The sequence below is a fragment of the Stegodyphus dumicola genome, chromosome 4 (assembly GCF_044657685.1).
Source record: "Stegodyphus dumicola isolate Sdum_Otavi_A_Nest chromosome 4, ASM4465768v1".
NCBI lineage: Eukaryota > Metazoa > Arthropoda > Arachnida > Araneae > Eresidae > Stegodyphus > Stegodyphus dumicola.
The window spans coordinates 185110397-185129688 of NC_140771.1; the positions used below are offsets into that span (position 1 = coordinate 185110397).

The 19292-nt window shown below is 32.7% G+C and overlaps 1 protein-coding gene across 2 annotated transcripts in view; it reads right to left on the reverse strand.

Annotated features, from left to right (window-relative positions):
* Positions 1-19292, reverse strand: part of LOC118201867 (cell adhesion molecule Dscam1-like) — a 476421-nt gene that overhangs the window by 241517 nt on the left and 215612 nt on the right. For both annotated transcript variants that reach the window (XM_085815870.1, XM_085815871.1), the window contains exon 4: positions 281-430. In XM_085815870.1, the coding sequence (XP_085671996.1) occupies positions 281-430 (150 nt within the window). The remainder of the gene's footprint in view (positions 1-280; positions 431-19292) is intronic.

The following is a 19292-nucleotide window of genomic DNA, read 5'->3' on the forward strand; positions in this document are numbered from 1 at the left end:
GAATTGTTTGAGATTGGGACATTTTATTTGATACTAAATGAGACTTATAACTAAATTTAATAGTATGAAAGTGAGCAATTAATGTGGAAGACAAAAAAGGTTAAACCCACTTTTTCAAGTTTAGATTTTGGCATTTTAGAAATAATATAGTTGAAAAATAACTTTTAATACTAAACAAATTCTTTCTTTTAGGATATTAGTATATTCTGAAGGAAAGAAGTTTCACTAATTAGAGATTCTCTAAGTTTCGTGAAACAAGGAAATAAAAGGGAAAGCATACCTGTAACAAAGAGTCTGCCAGCTGAAGCACTGACTGTTATTTCTCCAGTCAACCGATGTCGTGTCTGGCAGCTGTAACTTGTCTGCCCATCCGCTTGAGTTACCGCTCGAATGTACAACTGACCTGTCGGCAGCACGCTATAGCGACCACCTACAAAAAAAACATACTACTTTTTAATAATGAATGTCGGAAAACGCTGTTCATAAATTAACTACATACGTTGCATAATTAAAAAAACTGCACTATTAAATATTTTTTTAATGCTTCAGATATATCCATTTTTTTCAATTTAAGAAATGAATCAAATAATGCAGGATTTTGTTGAAATGCATGCTGCTCAAGATATTATATGAACTCCACATGAAACAATTGTCAGTGAAAAAATGGTTTAGGTAGAAAAATTAGTCAATAAAAAGTCTATTATATTTTGAAAATCATTCAAAATATCAATGATTAAAATTCACTTTTGGTTATTTTCTATACGAATTGTTATAACCGTCTACGTAGGTAAAATAATTTTTGCTGTGAAATTTGCGAAGATAATGTTGGGGTTTTTGGACCACAAGATTAACTGGTAAAACCAACCAAACTAAAATAATATTTTCAACCTCCAACGAAATATCAAAATGGCCACGGCACCATTGGAATGTTGTGCCTTTCCAGACACAACACTAAACTGCCTGAGTCCAAACTAATTAGATAATTGAATAAATATAATACGAATAATACCGAAAGGTAATATCGTGAGTTTTTCCAGATAACGTAATCAAAGACTCAGCTTAAACAATGCCTAAAGTAAGCATACAAATTATTTATAAACTAAATTAACATTTTTGTGATCGTAATTTCGTAAGAGTGAACTTTTGCGTTGTGTTTAATTAATGCTCCGGAATCGTGCTCATGAAAAATGATCAGGTTAATGACAATAAGAATACACAAGAGAAACACAATACATATTAACCCTAAATTAGCAAATTTATTTCCTGTCTAGAAGCTAAGAGATAGTAAAATTATTACCTTCTCTCTTATCCATAAAGCCTATCCATCTCAGCAATAAGTATTTAAAGTTCATGGCTATTATTCTTAATTAAAATTACTTTCTAAATTTTATAATTATTTTCTAAGTATCATTCAACTTCTGCTTCTATTGAGTTTTCTAATTATTATTCAATTATGTGCCTAATTATAATTGAATTTCTGCTAACACAAATTAAGTTATGAGTAGTGAATAAAAATCTGTTAAAAGGAACACTCTTACCATAGGATATTACAGACAAGTGTACCCCACACAAATTTTGTTTATTCATCGACTACGTGGGCTAGCTAGATTTCTAACAAAATACATTTTTTTCTTGGTTACATATTTTTAATAGATTGCGAAAAAAATTGGTCTAACATAAATACAGAACTTTCAGCCAAATCACATTTTTAATTAATATCAGGCAAGGAGAGAATAGAGAAAAACAGTTAATAAGCAACTTCTGCTGGCCAGTAGAGTTCCAGTTTTTGTGGATTATTTTCAAATTACGCTTCATTATAAAGCTAGTGACATGCTACTAGGATACTTCTTAATTTCTAAGTATGAATAAAGAGAAAAAAAAACAAAACATATCTGGCTGGAGACAATTTTGAAGAGGAACTGAGCTCCTTCACTGGAATTGGAAACGTCGAACGTCGTAAGCGGAGATACGGAAATAGTCAATGGAAAACTAAAATTCATCTATACTGAGCGGTAGCAAAGTCCCTGGCCAAAACCTGAAGTAAAACTGCCCTTATTCATCGAACGCTTCGTCGTTGAAGAAGCGGAAGAAGCTTGAGAATATTTCAAGCACATATGCGCAACATCAGAAATCCACATCTACTCATCTCCAGTCAGTTCCATTCATATGCCACCAATAGTCCGTACTGTAGCATCACGGATACCGTCCGGAAAGAATATACCCTCCCATTCTGCTTATTCAGGGTTACACAGGAGGAATAGAACTTTATTTCAGTCAAAGAGATACATTGAAATAACAAAGCCAAGTTTTAGGGTCGTAACCTCATATTGCGAACTGGATGAGGCAGGATAAAAAACTCTCGGTGAAACATAAAAACTCCAGTCCTAGGTTATTCCGAATAAGGCAAAACTCTAAAAGCACCGATGAATCAAAAGAACTCGATACTAGCCTGACGACAGGTAAGACAAACGTGAAGTACGGAGTATAGAGATCCTCTCAAATCATTCAAAATTCCCGCCACCATAACTTTCAAGCATCGCCCTCCTTAAGGACCAATCTTCCACCTTTTCACCAAATTGCACAAAAAAGCCCATCTGCGCAAGCGCAACCAGCTAAGACCAGGAGCCAAAGTGGACCCCCCTCTTTCTCCAACCTCTTGACCTTTACTCGTAAGACAATTGACACCCTTGACCCTCGTCACGTACTCCAATTCACCGCCTAGTGTTATGTATCTGAAAATTTGGGATTTTAATATACATTTTAAAACTTAAAACTTAACTCAACTTCTGGTGCCGGACAAATTAACTAAAAATCAAAATAATTCAAAACATTCATATGAACATCGAAATTCTTATAAACATTAAAACAAATCTAATTCATAATAATCAAAAGATCAATCAAATAAAAAATCTTATATCATATCTATAAATCAATTAATCGTATAGTGGTATAGTACAATTTAACTTTTAGGTTCGTGTTGTGAGTAACCTATGCAAAGGAAAAATGAATAACCCCAAATTCAGTTAAACTCCATGTTTCTTAAAAGCCTCTCGGCTCAAACAAATGGAGGGACATGACAGACCACAGTATATTACAAGATAAATACACAAAGACAATTAAATTTTAAACACACATTTATTAAATTCTTGATTATTTTATATAATTAAATAATGGATAACTGATCAGTAATCCTACCACATATTTTTCTAAACAAAATAACACATAATACTACACCAAATCACAGCTTACATTAATTAAGATTAACATTATCAAATTCTACTGTATCATAAGTGTAACACTAATATTTTCTCCCATTTCATCTTCTAACTGTAAGTATTTATCATGGTAATTCACTTTAAGAACACTGATAATTTTCACATCGATTAATTAATTTAAGTAATTGCTCTGATTTCAACAAACATTAACATGACGACTCTTGCTTGAGTATTAAGATAATTATTAAAGTAAAACAAATATATATAAAAAAAATATCACTCACGGGGTGAAGTCCATACCGCTCACTCACTTTACTCGGGAATACCTTCGTATACTGATTAATAATGTGATTTGACAGCTCCACAGATCGTCCAGCGTCCAAAGTTTACTCGAGCGCCACATTATTCCTGCTGTCCTTTATTCACAAAATCCTCGTTAATAGAGATAGACATTTCTTGCGAATTTTAAAGATGACTTGGTTGAAACACCACTGAAGCTGTCCTTAAAATAAATAAATTCCAGAGCACGAAAGGATGACAAAATCGACGCAGCTGACACAGGCAGAATAAACAGCATCGCACACTTAAAACGGATCCTAAACGAGTCTCTTTCGCACGAAAAAACGTAGAGCACCTTTGGAACAAAATCTGTTTAGTAAGTCAAAGTTGGTAAAAACAGGAATACCGCATCAGGATATCAGGATCTCCAAGAGAATCTGCAGTACAATTCTTGGAACAGGAGAATCGAAATTTTCTGCTGAGCTCTACGCCTTATGCCAACGCAAATTCTCGCCAGCTAAACGCCTAGAGAAAATCATACCCGCTGCCGGCTGGTTCACGCAGCTAGCAAGAGCAAGACCCGAAGAGTCAAGCCCCCACTTTTTCTCCTCTTACTCTTACTTACTAATCAGAATCAGAATAATCTCTAGCCTGGTGCAAGCACCCAGGAAATCTCGGTTTCTCCGCCTCTGTGAGTTCATAAGCTTTCAAAAAATCATCAAATTAAATCTTACCAATGCCGGAATTTTACGTTATCTAAATTGAGAAAATGACACACCCATGACGAATCAAACACCAGAAAATCTGACAATGCAGTCCGAAAAACATCTGTACACACAACGTGAGAAAAAAAAATGGACCCCCAACTAACAAGCGAAACTAAGCTTTACGAGAATCCAATTACCTATACCCCCACTGTCTTGAAGTAAGTCAAACTGCAACGTTAACAAAGCGACAGGGGGACAATTTCCGTTTCAAACGCCTTTTCGTTAAAAGGCGACAACACAACTCCCTACTGCCTCCACTGTTAGTAAAAAGGCTATAACCCAATAAACCAAATGTGTTTCCTTGCAACCGTCTCCCGCCTTTGTTACAATTCCTACTCAAGAATAACGAGTTAAATAAAACCTTAAGAGCTTAAGAATACTTTTTTCCAGATTAAAATACACATGAATACAAATAATATATTAGAATAATAATGACTTGAAACACATATTAATAATTGACATTCGCGACATAACACTAGCAAACGAGACTAACAAATATACTAGAAAAATCGAAAGAGTGACGCAGCAGAAATACTGTCCTTCCCTGAATCTTTCACAAAAATACGAAGCTTTCCCGGTCAAATTTAATAAAAAGAAAAATATCATTGAAGCATTGGTTTTTCCAAAACGTAAAAATTCAGGTAACAGAATATTAATAAATTAAATTACTAATTGAAAGAATTAAATGAAATTCTGATTTTTCCTAAATAAAAAAATAAATAAATAAACTTAAACCCTTCTCAACAGAAAAATTCAAACAATTGTCAACTTAACTCCTTGTATGTTTGAGACAAGGTAAATAACTATGGGTTCCATTAGGTAAAAGATAAAGTTTCGTTTCAAATAAGAAAAGATACAAAAAAAGAAAAAATACATATATATAGGAAAAGATACAAAATAATTTGACGCAATAAAATAGAAACTACCAATTACTGGTGCTAAGATTTTCTGACATACTGATGTGTTCACTTCTCTGGATTGAGCTGAATTCTATATCCTTATTTATATATATGCGTAGCGCAACGAATAAACCAGTTAGTAGTGGCTGAGCTTTGCGGGCTTGGAATTTAGATATACATGATTTCCATAGCACTTTAAATCATGACATAACACGATTAATATAAAAATACTGAGTGTGCAATTATATCCACAACAACGGTAGAAAGACATTAATTTAACTACAGCCTGATGTTAGGGAAAACCTGGATAAGACCTAATTGACAGATAATAAGTTCTAGGTTAAAAGGGTTCGATATGCTTTCATTGGGCTCCATCTCACTTTGACGGGCAAGCCAATGAAATCACTAAGTAGCTTGTTGGAAAGTTATATATTCTCTTCAGTCCTCCTTCGTCTGAATTATGCACGTCAGAGATTCCATCCATAAAAAAAAATCTGATATGGACAGCACATGACTTTCTTGTATGGCCTGTTACTATATACGCAATTTTGCTGCATTTCATTTAAACTTACTACGTCGAATTTCATCAGAGATGTATTTCTCCTTCAATTAACTGAGTTCTCACTTCGTGGCAAAGAAAAAATGCATGAAAATTTAAAACATCTTCATTAAAAATTGCAAAATGCAGAAAAACATAAAACACCAAATAAAGTTAAAAAGAGTTTAAAAAATTACAATTAAAGTTTATACGCAAAAACAAGTCATTCCAGCCATCGGGAAAGAAGGCATATTTTTCGGTACATAAAACTGAAAGTTTACTTTTAGTTCCAATCAGAAAAAAAAAATTCAAGGTGCAGAACTGACTTATTTGAGTATATACTGAGTTTGAAATGTAAACAAATGACAGTAGGTTAGTCTTAACTGCCATTTAAATTTTAATTGTTGATAATTCTAGAACTATTGCATGCAGATTAACTTCAGTCATAAAATATAAGAATACATATAAGAATAAAAAAAACATATAAGAATAAAAGATCTAAGCTCACCGAGACAGGTAATAGAGGGAGAATATGTGTATATATATATACATATACGACTGCAGTAGCCTATTGCAACGGAAAGGGAGGTGCCCAACAACATGTCATAGAAATCCCATACACAAAATTTTAACGTACTACGGCTACTCAGTCTTGAATTATGCGAGATACATTCATGTGTACGTAACATGTGTATTCATGTACGTATTCATGTGTATGTGTCAGGAAAAACCTCTTCTAAATCCATTTTAAGTGGATTTTGGAATCCGTTTTCGTAAAAACAGACCTTTATTCTATCCGTACTTATAACGGATAGACTAAAGTATCCGTACTTACAGATGTCACGCAAAAATATCGTTCATATGGTTTCGAGAGAGTGTGAAATGGATATTTTCTTTGAAATATGGTACTCGAAATTTTTCGCGATTACAGTACTTTGCATAAGGAAGTAACAAAAAGGCTAATGTGGGCACTGCATCACTTGTACACGAATTAAATTATATTTGGTTTTTGCTGCACTTCATTTAAACCCATTTCCTATAATTTCATTAGACATAGATATATCTATCATTCAATAAATTCAAGTCTCACTTCGAGGCCAGACTAAAAATATATAAACACTCAGAACTCCTTCATTAAATATTCTAAAATACAGGAAAGCCTTAAAGACCAAATACAATTAAAAACAATTAACCCGCGAGCACACGCACCGATCCGACGAACACGAGAACACGCGCCGGGTATGTCATACCCGAAATAAAAAAATTGTAATTAAAAATTTGCCGAAAAAAATTAATAGGTTTTTTAAAAGAAATTAAAATGTAAAACCAAGTTAATACTTCATTTTAGACAAAATAGGAAACAATAAGGAGAGGAAAAATTATTTGCTTACAATTTTTTGAACATTGTTTACAAAATGAGGTCATATGTTCCATACATATACTTTTGCTACAATTTTCACAATTGAATCTAGTCTTTCTATCTTTTTTCTTGGAGCACTCTGTACACCTCTTGTAAGTCATTTTAGGTTTTTGGAGGGCGGTCCATTGTTAACATGTTCATCGGTGGTTAGTGTTCGTCCAGAAACAGGAACCACAGATGCTCGTCATCGTTCATTTTGAACATTTTTTTTAACTGCATCCCTAAGGCTTTGAGAAAAGTACTCATCCCGTTCACGAGTGAAATTTTCTCGTATTGAATCAATATAAATATTTGAATTATCAACTACATGTTTTAACATATTTTCATCGATAAGCAATGACAAGGACATCGATAAGAGGTGTTGAGACGTCTTTAGAATACTTTGTATTTCCAGGGAGTTTAGTTATAATATTTTTGGCGCCAATTCTAACGTTAGTCCGGAATTTATTTTTAATTCCAACATAAAACTCATTGCTACATTCCAGAGTTTGCTTTCCTGTTTCTGTATCTGAATCACTACTCTATATGGATGAATCATGATTACTAATTATATTCTTCGTCATCAACATCTTCCTCTTCTTCACTAAATGAATCCTCATCAGAAGAAATTGTTTCAAGGAAATTTCTCAATCTTTTCATCACTTCATCGTAAGGAATATACGGTGGCATGATTACAACTCAAGAAAAACTTATACTGAAAGCTTGAAAACGAGAAGTGCGAAGTGACTCACTAAGAAACGCCAGTACACGCGCGGGTATGACATGCCCGAACAATGCTGGTCCTAAAAAACCGTTGCACTCGCCACTTCAGGAATTTCCCTCATTTAAGTATGTGACCTTGAACTCAGCTACACCAAGTTTCGTCCTTTTATGAAAGAATGGGAGAGAAATATAAAAAAAAGAAAAATGCACATGGGTATGACATACCCGCCGCGTGTGCTCGCGGGTTAAGAAAAGTATTTTTTCAATTAAAATTAGAATTTCTAGGCCAATGAGCAGGAAGATAAAACTTCCGGTTTACAAAACTTAACTTTCGGTCCCACTGGCAAAAAGAAACTGAAGTTGATGCACCTACTGACATAATTCACTATTTTAACTGAGAGTTTCAAATGTAAACAAATGGTGGCTTTGATAGGTTTAATAGCACATTAACAACATTTAAATTGTTGATAACTCTATACCTATTGCATGCGGATTAAATAAAGGCGTATAAATTTTAATTGCAACATAAAAGCAATATAATTCAATCGCTTTTAAAATAAGAAATGTCCAATTGAACAGCATATAAGAATTAAAAAAAAAAAAAAAAAAAAAAAAAAAAAAAACAGTGCTCACGAAGTCTGATAAGAGGGTAGATATGCATACATGCATACATACACACATACACACACACACACACACATACATATATATATATATAGTATATACATGATATATATATATATATATATATATATATATATATATTATATGTTTGGTGCAATCCGATTGCAAAAAAATAGAAGGTGCACACCTAGGTGTTAAAAAAGTCCCATATATAAAATTTCAACGTTCTACAATTAATCGTTTTAGAGTTATTCAAGATACATATGTACTTATGTACGTACGTCAAGAAATAAATCCATTTTGAACCCATTTTACAATCCGCTTTGGAGAAAAATTGTCTTTTATTCTCTCCGTACGTATAAATGTCAAGGAAAAAATTGTCTATATGAAGACGAGAGAGATCAAAATGCATTAGTACAATACTTCTTTAACTCCGTAAAAGTAAAGAGATAATTATAGATTTATACGTACTTAGCTAGAAACATTTGATAATATAACATTTTGATACGTTATATAAGGATATGAATTAAATATGGTTTAGACTTTAATGTACAATTAGAGTTGTTTACATGTTGAAAATTTCATGGAATACTGAATTCTTGTCGTTTGGCTTTTTATTTCTGCTTCCAGAAAAATAAAAAAAATAAAAACATACTCGCAGAAACATATTTGGCGCTAGAACTGCTCCATCTTGATAACGTCTTAAATCATAAAGCAGCTGTTCAGTTCGATAGAGAAGGAAAAGAATGAGGTGTAAAAATATTTTGAAACTTAAGAAGTGTGAATGCTAATTTACAAATTCCGCCTAAAAGCAGCTGGTACACTGGAAAATGTTCCTGTGAGTATTTTCGGTGTTTCAGACAGCCTAGACAACACTTAAAGTGGACATAATAAAAGCTTCCCTTCCACCAACAGAGTTGACTTTCTATTGCATTGTATTCGTTGCTCTCCCCCATGCTCTAATCTCCTTATTGAATGCAAGTGCGTTTTAAAAAGGAGCTCTTAGATGAGCAGGATATCATCATCGAATCTCCTTTGCGGCGTGGCCTATTGGATTTCGTAAAAGCTTGCTTGAGCTAAGTCTTAGCAGCTAAGATAATGTGAAACAATAACACAGGCGTTAATAAAAGAGCAATGATTTGAAATTATTATTTGCAGAAATACTTATAGGTATGCCAAGTAGAAATGCCATTTATATGCGTATCATGCATATATACGTTTTGCATGTTTCTCTAAATGCACTGAACTTTCATAGCTTTTCAATGAATAAAGACTAATTAACTGAGTCTTTAACTTCTCTTACCTTTCACCACGAAAACACTATGTATATTTATGAATATTCTGATGTCTAACGTAACAATCATACAGGATTATTAAAACTTAAAAACTTTTAATTTTTAACTTATGGAAATAATGTTACGAGTTCTCCGTTGCGAATATTGAAGCCTTCCATAGTTTAATAAGAAAGGATTTTTAGAAGATTCTGAGATTGGCATCTCTAATTTTTAGAAAAACCGATTTTAATGACAGTCTACACAGCAATGCTGGTCACGTAATCTATTAATTTCACAAAAACGTTTCTAAATTGATTATCTGATTTCTAGTTAAATACAAAGGAACATAGCTTGCTCTTCATTTTGCTCATCATTAAACATGATATAAAAGTTGAAGGTTAAATTTCTTGATTTATGTTTTGTCATGCCTGAGCAAACAGTTTTGCATTTTATTTCTAGAAAAAATAAAAAGTTTACGTAATATAACTACATAGATCGGGAATCTCTACAGAAGATTAGATTTCGTTTTACAATTTTTTTAAATGTTCACAAAAGCCTCTTAACATGAATATTTTCCTTATCTAAAGCATTTTTGCAGCTGAAAGTATATGTCTACGATCGTGATACATCAAAATTGCAAACGACAAAATAGCACGGAAGAATATAACCCATGACAAAATGGCATAAAATATTACTATAAATATTTCATTTCCAGTTCAGTTCTAAAACTTATTATGCAAGCATCGACTTTGTATGTCACTCGACAAAATTCACATCCAGCTTTAGTGTCTAACTATTAAAAATTATTTTCTATACATCATATACTTTTTAAAATAAACACAATGAATGTTAGGCCAGTTGAAACGACAAAGTCGGTGTTTATTCCCACTCATATTTCCATACTTCATTGCGATATTGAGAAGCCTTTTCGCGCAAAACGTGTATATTTTCTGTAAATCATATAACAATTACAATTTAGAATATGGACCAAATAATATCAAATTTGTATACGCTGTGGAAACCTGCATGTAGGAATTATTACTACAGCATCCTAATTGAGAAATGTTTGTGAAACATTTTTTAACAAGAATGCCTATCAGCCAGCATATAAAAATATGCGTATAACATCAAATTTGAACGTGTATATTTTTATAATGCATTTGCGATCAAGATATAATTTCTAATTTATACATACGCTTTTACACTCTTTTATACCCTTTGCATGTATTCAGATACTAAAAAGTTTAAAACTGTTCACGGGACCCACTTCAGAAGCTTTAGAATTTAGGCTATTTTGTCCTGGGCTGTTTCATGATGGACTGCTTTGTCTTAGTCTATTTTGTCTTGGTTTGACAGGACTAATTTGTCGTGAGCTGTTTTGTGGGGACGAGGTACCGGCTAAGATCAATGGTCACGAAACATAATCGTATTTATATGGATAAATGTCTATAGGAGACTTACAAAATTTAGATTCCTGTTGTTAAGCTATGTATCGCTAGTAACTGGTAATACATAGGAAAATGTTTTGCAGCTTGAATAAAAGCATTTTTAATGGATGATTCTTTAATATAAACGCAATGTAATTTGGCTAATATAAGCTCAATATAATCTGTCTTCTTAACTATATGACCCATTTGCCTCAATAAAAAAAAAGCCAGTATGGATTCGAACCGTCCTTGCGATTTAAAGCATTAAATTATTTTACTTCTCCATTTCCGGAATGAAGGTGTTAAAAGTAAACATAAAAATAGACTCTTCAGTAATCCAAACTACTCACCACAAATTGAAACAAAAATTGAAGAACAGCTCATTTGATTTACTTTAGAAATGAAACCAAATTTTCTTAAAGGTGCAATGATTTTATTCTCTTTGTTTGTGACAATCATGCTTTAAGATTTACTATTCTCATTCAAACCAGAATTATACCAAGTGACGTAGTTTAAAGACAGGACACCAGTTTTATCCGTGAACCTTGCATTACTTTCTAGCTGCCTTCCACGTGATTGTGGTTGTGATTATTATAGAATATTAAGATGTATTATCCCGGCTGGAAAGCTAGTTTGGATTCAGGCTACTGTTGTATACTATCGGAAGGGTAGCATAATGCAAAGAATTCTGTTTTAAACGTGATATTCAAGAAGATATTCGCTACTAGATAATCTCACTATTAATATCTTTCCTATGATTTCCATTCTGTCATCCTAAATAAAACTTAAATGTACATATTCTTTATAGCATTATTTTTAAAGGAGGAGAAAAGAAAAAAAAATAGACTGAAATAAGGACTAGTTAGTTAAACTGGATGAAAAGCTTACGAAATTGCTAAAGAGATATCTGACGAAAAAACGAACAAAGCACCTGCGAAATAAATCCTTTTTACTGAGTCAAGATGTTCTAGTCCTTCCCAGTTTCATCTGGAAAGATAGTCCGAGATTTCGTAATTAGTCTCAGTTGCCTTCTTTTCTCAAAAGAGATTCTTTTGTACTTCACTAGGGAATTAGGTTCTTAGCCAGCTTGATTTTCACCCTATAAGAAATACTTCTACTATCAACTATTGACTTGTTCAATTACCTTGAGACTGCTTTGCATTCTCCTATTGCTTTTCCCATTTTTGAGTTTAGAGGAAAATCAAGGAAGCGTATAGCACTTGCATTAAAACCGCATTAAATATTAACACAGTTTTATATGAAAGCATTATATTAATGCTTTCAGAGAGTAACATTGAAGAATGCGTTATGGTTTCCCAAAACGCGGGTATTTAATGCAGCAAACATTTGTCACGAGTAACTTTACCTAACGCGATTTCGTATATACACGTTATCTTAACTGTTTGCATTAAATGAGCCCAAAGCTAAAACTTCATTCATATGTCGTTTAACATTAATTCATTAACATTAAATGCTTATTGGCATATGCTCTGGCCAGAAGTTACCAAAAATTTAAAATGATCTCCATTGGCTGAAAATAACGCCAAGAAATCATTCAAATTTGAAAGGCATTTAACGACGGAGAATTTTCAGATACGGAAGAAAGAGAAGTCAAAGATTTAAACCAGAAAAGATAAATGGAGAATTGGACGATTTTATAACACCATCGAGAGTGTAAACAGAGACAATGAAGGCTTCAGCTTACAACAAGTGAACGGATGATGAAAAAGGACACAGGAACTATCAAAGTTTGCAGTGGATATTGAACCAAATGAAGAAAGAAGAGAATATTTGATTAGTAATATTAAAATCTCTGTGCTCCTTTCCGATAAACTTTTAAGGATTTTATCAGTTATTGTCCAAATCAAAATTTATAGACATTTAAAAAATTAATGTAGCGCGTACAAATTAAGAAACAAAAAAACTCCTTTTGATTAACATTGGTTTGATTTTTTTCTTTTAATTACAACAGTACTTAGGCTTGTTTAAATGAAACATATCTTCGCAATATGACCTATACATTTCCCGTAAAAAACTAAATACAGAATGTTAGCTTAAAGGAACGCGCTTTTGTTGCATGCGTAGTCGCAGTTTATTAAAAACGCAAACCGCCACATTTGGCAAGTGAAAGACCGATCTAAAAATTCCTTTCTGACAGCATTAAATGCAAAACGATTAAAACCATGAACATGTTTATTGTCTTATAAGTTATTTCTCTCGCCTTCTTAGCGAGCCTTCGTGGTGTAGAGGTCCGCACGCTCAGCGCGTAATTGAGAGGTCCGAGGCTCGATTCATGGTGAAGGCATTGCTAATTTTTCTCCTTGCCTGCTTCCAAATATATTTAATGTCTCTACAGTGCCACCCGAACTAAAACGGTGGTGGATGATGACTCTTCACACCCATAATTTGGCGATTGTGTCCCCTAAAAACCCCAGTCACCCTTTAAAAGGGCGAATATATAAAGTATTTATCCCACCTTCTTCGCATGCCTTCGTGGTGTAGTGGTCAGCACACTCGGCGCGTAATTGAGAGGTCTGTGGTTTGATTCTCGGCGAAGGCTTTGTATATTTTTCATCTTGCCTGCTTCCAAAAAATACTTAATGTCTCTACAGTATTTACTGTTCCTTTACAAAAATTTCTAGTACAAAAATGAATTAAATATTAAAATACTTCCATTTTCTACTACATACGAATGAATTTAAACGTTTCAAGCAATAAAATAAATCAAAAAGGCAAAAATTGTAGTATATTTTAAAAGTAAGTGACTATTTAGTAATTATACAAATAATTATATACTCCCTATCGCCCAGACGGCATAGTGGTTACGGGAGCCTACTACGGTACCAAAGGGCCCGGATTCGAAACCTGGACAAGGCATGGATGTTTGTAAATGTATAGCGTGGATGCGGCATGGCAGCACTCTAAATATGCGGCGAACCGAAAGTTTTCTCGTGCGGATTGTTGGGTTAGCAGAGGGGTTTGAGATCCCCTAATCCCCCTCGGGGTGCTCTCCCTCAGAAATGGGGTGGAAAATAGAAGTCCAGCCTCTCTTCGGAGTAGGTTCTAGCAACCATTATATATGGTTATAGCAACCATAATATGGACACCATAACAACCACAAAAACATTATATACTCCCTGATACATGATTGCTTTATGTAACATTATACATAATGTGTTATAGAAATGAAATTCCTTAATATTGATCTATCCATTCTTTTTAATAGAGAAGCAAATACAGTAATAAATTTAAATTTCAAATTAGGCTTAACGTATCCCAGAATACTTCAAAGGGGTAAAATTTTCTCATGGTATCGATTTTAACCGTTTCTTTAACAAATCTTTTGGTTGTTTAGAAAATTCGTATACTAAAACTTTAGGGCCGTAATTATAATTTTCTGGGCATAACGACGCACAACACCTTAAAGGCATAATGGAAACCAGAAAAAAAATTAAGATTAAATTAAACACACAGACATTCAATCTATTAAAGCAGAGCTCCGGTTCATTAATGCGTCTTCTCACAACAAGAACGAACTTCCCTTAATTAACTAACGCCATTTGGATCAAGTTGGCCTTGGTTTGACCGATCTTTTCTGTTTTACCTCTAGCATCCGACCAAGATATCTAACAGTTTGTGAAGATAACCAATTTCTCGGATAATGATTAGTAACCACAATGATGAAAGTCTAAATAAGTAAATACATGCATTTTCGTTAGCAGTTATATTCCATACTACATAAACCGAGATTATTTGAATATGTTATTTTCACGTTTTGCTCATTTGTATATAATAAATATGTCCAACGATCCTGCGAATTTCGAGTTTCTACAACTCTTCCCTTGAGTGTTAAGCAATGTATTCAGTTTATAAAACGAACCTTGGGATGTAGTGCTGATTATAACTCAAGGGAATTATAAAACAAATGGTGATTTGTTAAGATCAATAATTTTTTAATATTAGCTTTATCTTAAGGCTTGGGACATGAAATTCAGAGCGGCTCTTGTATGTAATTATAAAGTAATAATAACTAAAACAACAAAGAAAATAGCGTCTAGTTATTAACAAGGACTCTAATCAACGAATAAAGAACGTATCTAATTTGGTCCTACTTTTCAAGCTTAATGAAATAATCAATGAACGGAAAGTTCTCAAACAATTAACTTACTTTTACGTATATCCACTGTTCATCTATTTATATTTCTCTATTAAATCTTACCTATCAAGGACGTGAAATTATCGCTTCAATTTATTTCTGTGAAAATATACTCCATTTTGTCTCATTACAAGCATTAATGCTTAATATCCCCTTTTCCGTGAAGCAAATATTTCAAAAGAATCATTAATTTTATTTGCAGGAAATGTTAATGTTTCATCAATCACAATCTCTGAAATATGTTTCCGATAAACGACTGCATTTTCGAGTGGATAATCTTTGTTTCAAGAGCAGATGACTCCTATATCTGAGTCACTGAGTCACAAACAATGAATTTATAATTATCATATCAACTGAAGTTCCGACAGAATTATTGAGAAAACAAGAGCCAAAATGTAAATAATATTTAGCAGCTTACATGTTTGGTACAAATGACATATCAAATATTTATTATTAGTTATATGATTATTAAAAACGCCGATGAAATTCAAGAATGTCCTGTGGTTAGTGAAACAAATTAAATCTCTGACTGCCAATTTTAAGCAAATTTTCAGAAGATTTTTTTCTTATTAAGAAGTATGAGAAAACATGTGTAAGATAATTATTATTATATCTATTTCTCCTTCCCTATGTGTTGTGAGACTTCTTTAAGACAATCATTCGCGGTTCCAGATGACTTTGAAAAAAGTAACTACTTTCAATGAAAGATACTGACAGTATGAGAATATAATTTTTGAAGAGGTTAAGCATTATCATTATTGTTCATATTGTTTTTATATATACCGGGCATTTTCAGAGAATGTCTTCTTTAGTCACCATGAGAAAATTCAGTGAAGAGTAAAACCTAGATCCATCTTTCAGGTATATTTCATTCGCTGTTTATGATCCTGAAGGAAGTTCAGTATGAAGATAATATCTTATTCCCTCATCCATTGTTACTCTCGATTTAATGCATTAATCGTTTGTAAATCGCATACCAAAGCCACAATTCCCTCGTAAATTCCTCTCGTGTTTGGGGAAAAATTTTAAAACGGAAAGCGAATTTAATACGTACATTATGTTCTGTTTCGAGTAAAAGTCTTAATAAAGTTAAACACTAGACTTCAGTACTGTGCTCATGATTTTAGCGTCATTTCTGAATACCACTTCACAGTAAGCTGAAACAGGCATTTTTCTGTTAGATTTCGTTAGTTTATTCCTCTCCATTTTTAAAAGTTTCAACATTAATAGTTGAGATTTAATAAAATTTATAAAAGGTTTAAGCACTGTCTATTTACAAAATGGAATTGATACAAATTCTGTACATTCTAAGTCTCTAAAAACCACATTTTCAGTTGCGGGAAAATTCCCTTAAGAATAAGAGGCTAAATGTTATTTATTTACAATAAATAATTTGTATGTAATATGTAATAAATTCCCGGCTTAGTCTCGTTCTTACATTCATGTCCACATCTCTATCCGATTGAAATAGATCGAAAAATCGCTATATTATTGTTTTCAATGCAAATGCATCTCGAAACGATATGCTTATAAAAGACTCATTCCAAATGGTTAAAATTATCTTTTAATTTATGTATAAATAGCTAAGGAAGAATTACATATTTATGAAAACACATGTTTAATAGATAAAATTGAATTTTTAAAAGTTATTTTAAAAATATTTTACTAGTTCTTACATTTCGCATTAATGTGCAATTTGCATTTTTGTGCAATTTCTAACTGATTATTTTCTGCTTTTGTTGCACTATTTACTACTGTATCTGCCATCCCTTTATATCAAAATACAGCGTGAATAATTAAAATATTTGGAACAAATGTTATAAGTACATTTTAAGAAACATAATGACGAATTTAAATTTTTACCTCTAACTTAATTATATAAGCTTATGTTTCAGATATTTATATTATTTCTTTTAATAATTTTTAGGTGGATATAAGAGTTTTAGCAGCGCTTACGCGGCAATTCAGTTTCCGAAATTTATATATAAAATGCTTCATTGTGTTCTGAAAAATAGCTGCATCTTTTTAATTTTTTTCAGATAATTAAAATATATATTGGATACAAACAAGTTTGCTTTTTTTTCAGACATCTCTTTACATGAGTTTAAAATTTTGTAAAATTTTTTAAATTGCGCTGTAAAACGATATCTGCGAAAAATCCGTTCTTTTTGCATTTGGTTCACAATATGAAAACGAAAACCGCATTTTATAACTTAAAGAGTTTTTATAACTTATTAATTATTAATTAAAGTTATTAAGATTGTAAGGATCCTAAGTTTTACTAACGTTTATTTTATTTTAAAACTTTACTATCACTTCTTATTTTCTACTTCCGGCCAGAATTAAAAGCTTTAACTTATTTATGCAAATTTGTCTTGCTAACGCCAAGCACTTAAGTTGTGGCTTTTTGCCAAGCAAGAGAGAGGAAGGAGTTATTAGAAGCAGGCCGCTTGCCATAGTAGTTTTACTCCTTTGCTGGTTGCCTTCAAGGCCAGAGGTTTAATCCTCTTGATAATTTTAAACGTATCGTAGTTTTAGCAGCTTTCTGTACTACATACGGATGTTTGTTAAATAACGGACAATCTTTAAGTTAGGCACTTGTATGTTAATCCAAAGTTACTTTTAGTTAGAGTTTTTAGTTAGTATTTTTATACTCTTACGTTCAGACCACAAGTGGTTGGTCTCTGTATTCCGAAGTCCGGAAATCGTTGTAAAGATAGAAAAATAAAGGGTTTTGTATACCCTTCCTGTGTGTATTGTCTACTTCACAAATTATTGAACATAGCTTGAGTAAGCTCCCTGTTCCGAGTCAGAACAGTTCATGCTTCCAAAGCAAGTAAAGAGGAACACAAGTCCTGATAAGATTAAGTTATTAAGATTATTATAACATTCCTTCAAAATCTAGTCTATATTTTAAAATCTTAAAGCACTTTTTTAAGATTAACATATTAGCACGAAGTTTTATAGATATGTAAATAATTTTAGCGAAGCTATGTTTAAAACTGTGGTATCTTTTGCATAATGTAGCATGAAAAGACTGAAGAGAACGAAGTTTTGCCGCAAAAATAATATCACAAGGCAAGTCTATTTAGCACTGAGGTGAATGTCTCTCTTGTTAAATTGAAGAGATATCGCCAAGGTGGCAATGGTTTTGGCAACTCAGTTTTGTCTCCAAATCTGACGAGAAACAGCCAAAAGCCACCAAACCAGGCGGCATTTTGGTACGGTCCCTGCGTTACTGTAATTGGTACTGTCATTTGGTAAATGTGATTTCTTCTTCTATGTTACTGTATACGGACCTTATACGTAAATTTAAGTGCGTATTCCTTCCAGAAATATTAAAAAAAATGAAAGGTAATAGAGATTTTGCGGTAATCGGTGGGAAGCTATATAAGACCGGAGAGAGCAAAATTTCCCAATTTTTAGTTCGAAGCTAAATTCGGATAATTGAGAGATTTCCGTGCGAGATTCGCTCTTTGGATACGCTTCGCATTGTGTTGTGTTTAATGTTATTAGTACTTTAAAGTGGTAACTACTAACTGTGCTCTGTTATACTGAGCAGAGATCTAGTATGAGTACTTTTGTGGAAAGTTCCAGAACTGTAAAGTGTTTCTTTTGGGAAATTTTTTTTTATCAAACTATCATCAGTTATATATCCATTCCATCCATTATGGACTGGTATTCAATCAGCAATATTTTATAAATGTTAATTTTTGTAAATGTTTAACGAAGTCGATAAATAATCTTTAGAAAGCTACCAACAAAGGAGAAATAGGGCTATTGTTTAGTTACTGTAAAAAAAGCTGAAAAACATGATCTGGGGAAAATTCAAACGTGATTTAACCTTATTAAACAATATTATTTTATCTTTAGAATAATTGCATACAATGAAATCCCGAATGCGTGATAAACATTAATAAAAGTTACTTCACCATAGCTGCCAGCATTCTATCTGAAATACACCGACTAATACAGCACCTTTTGCGAAACG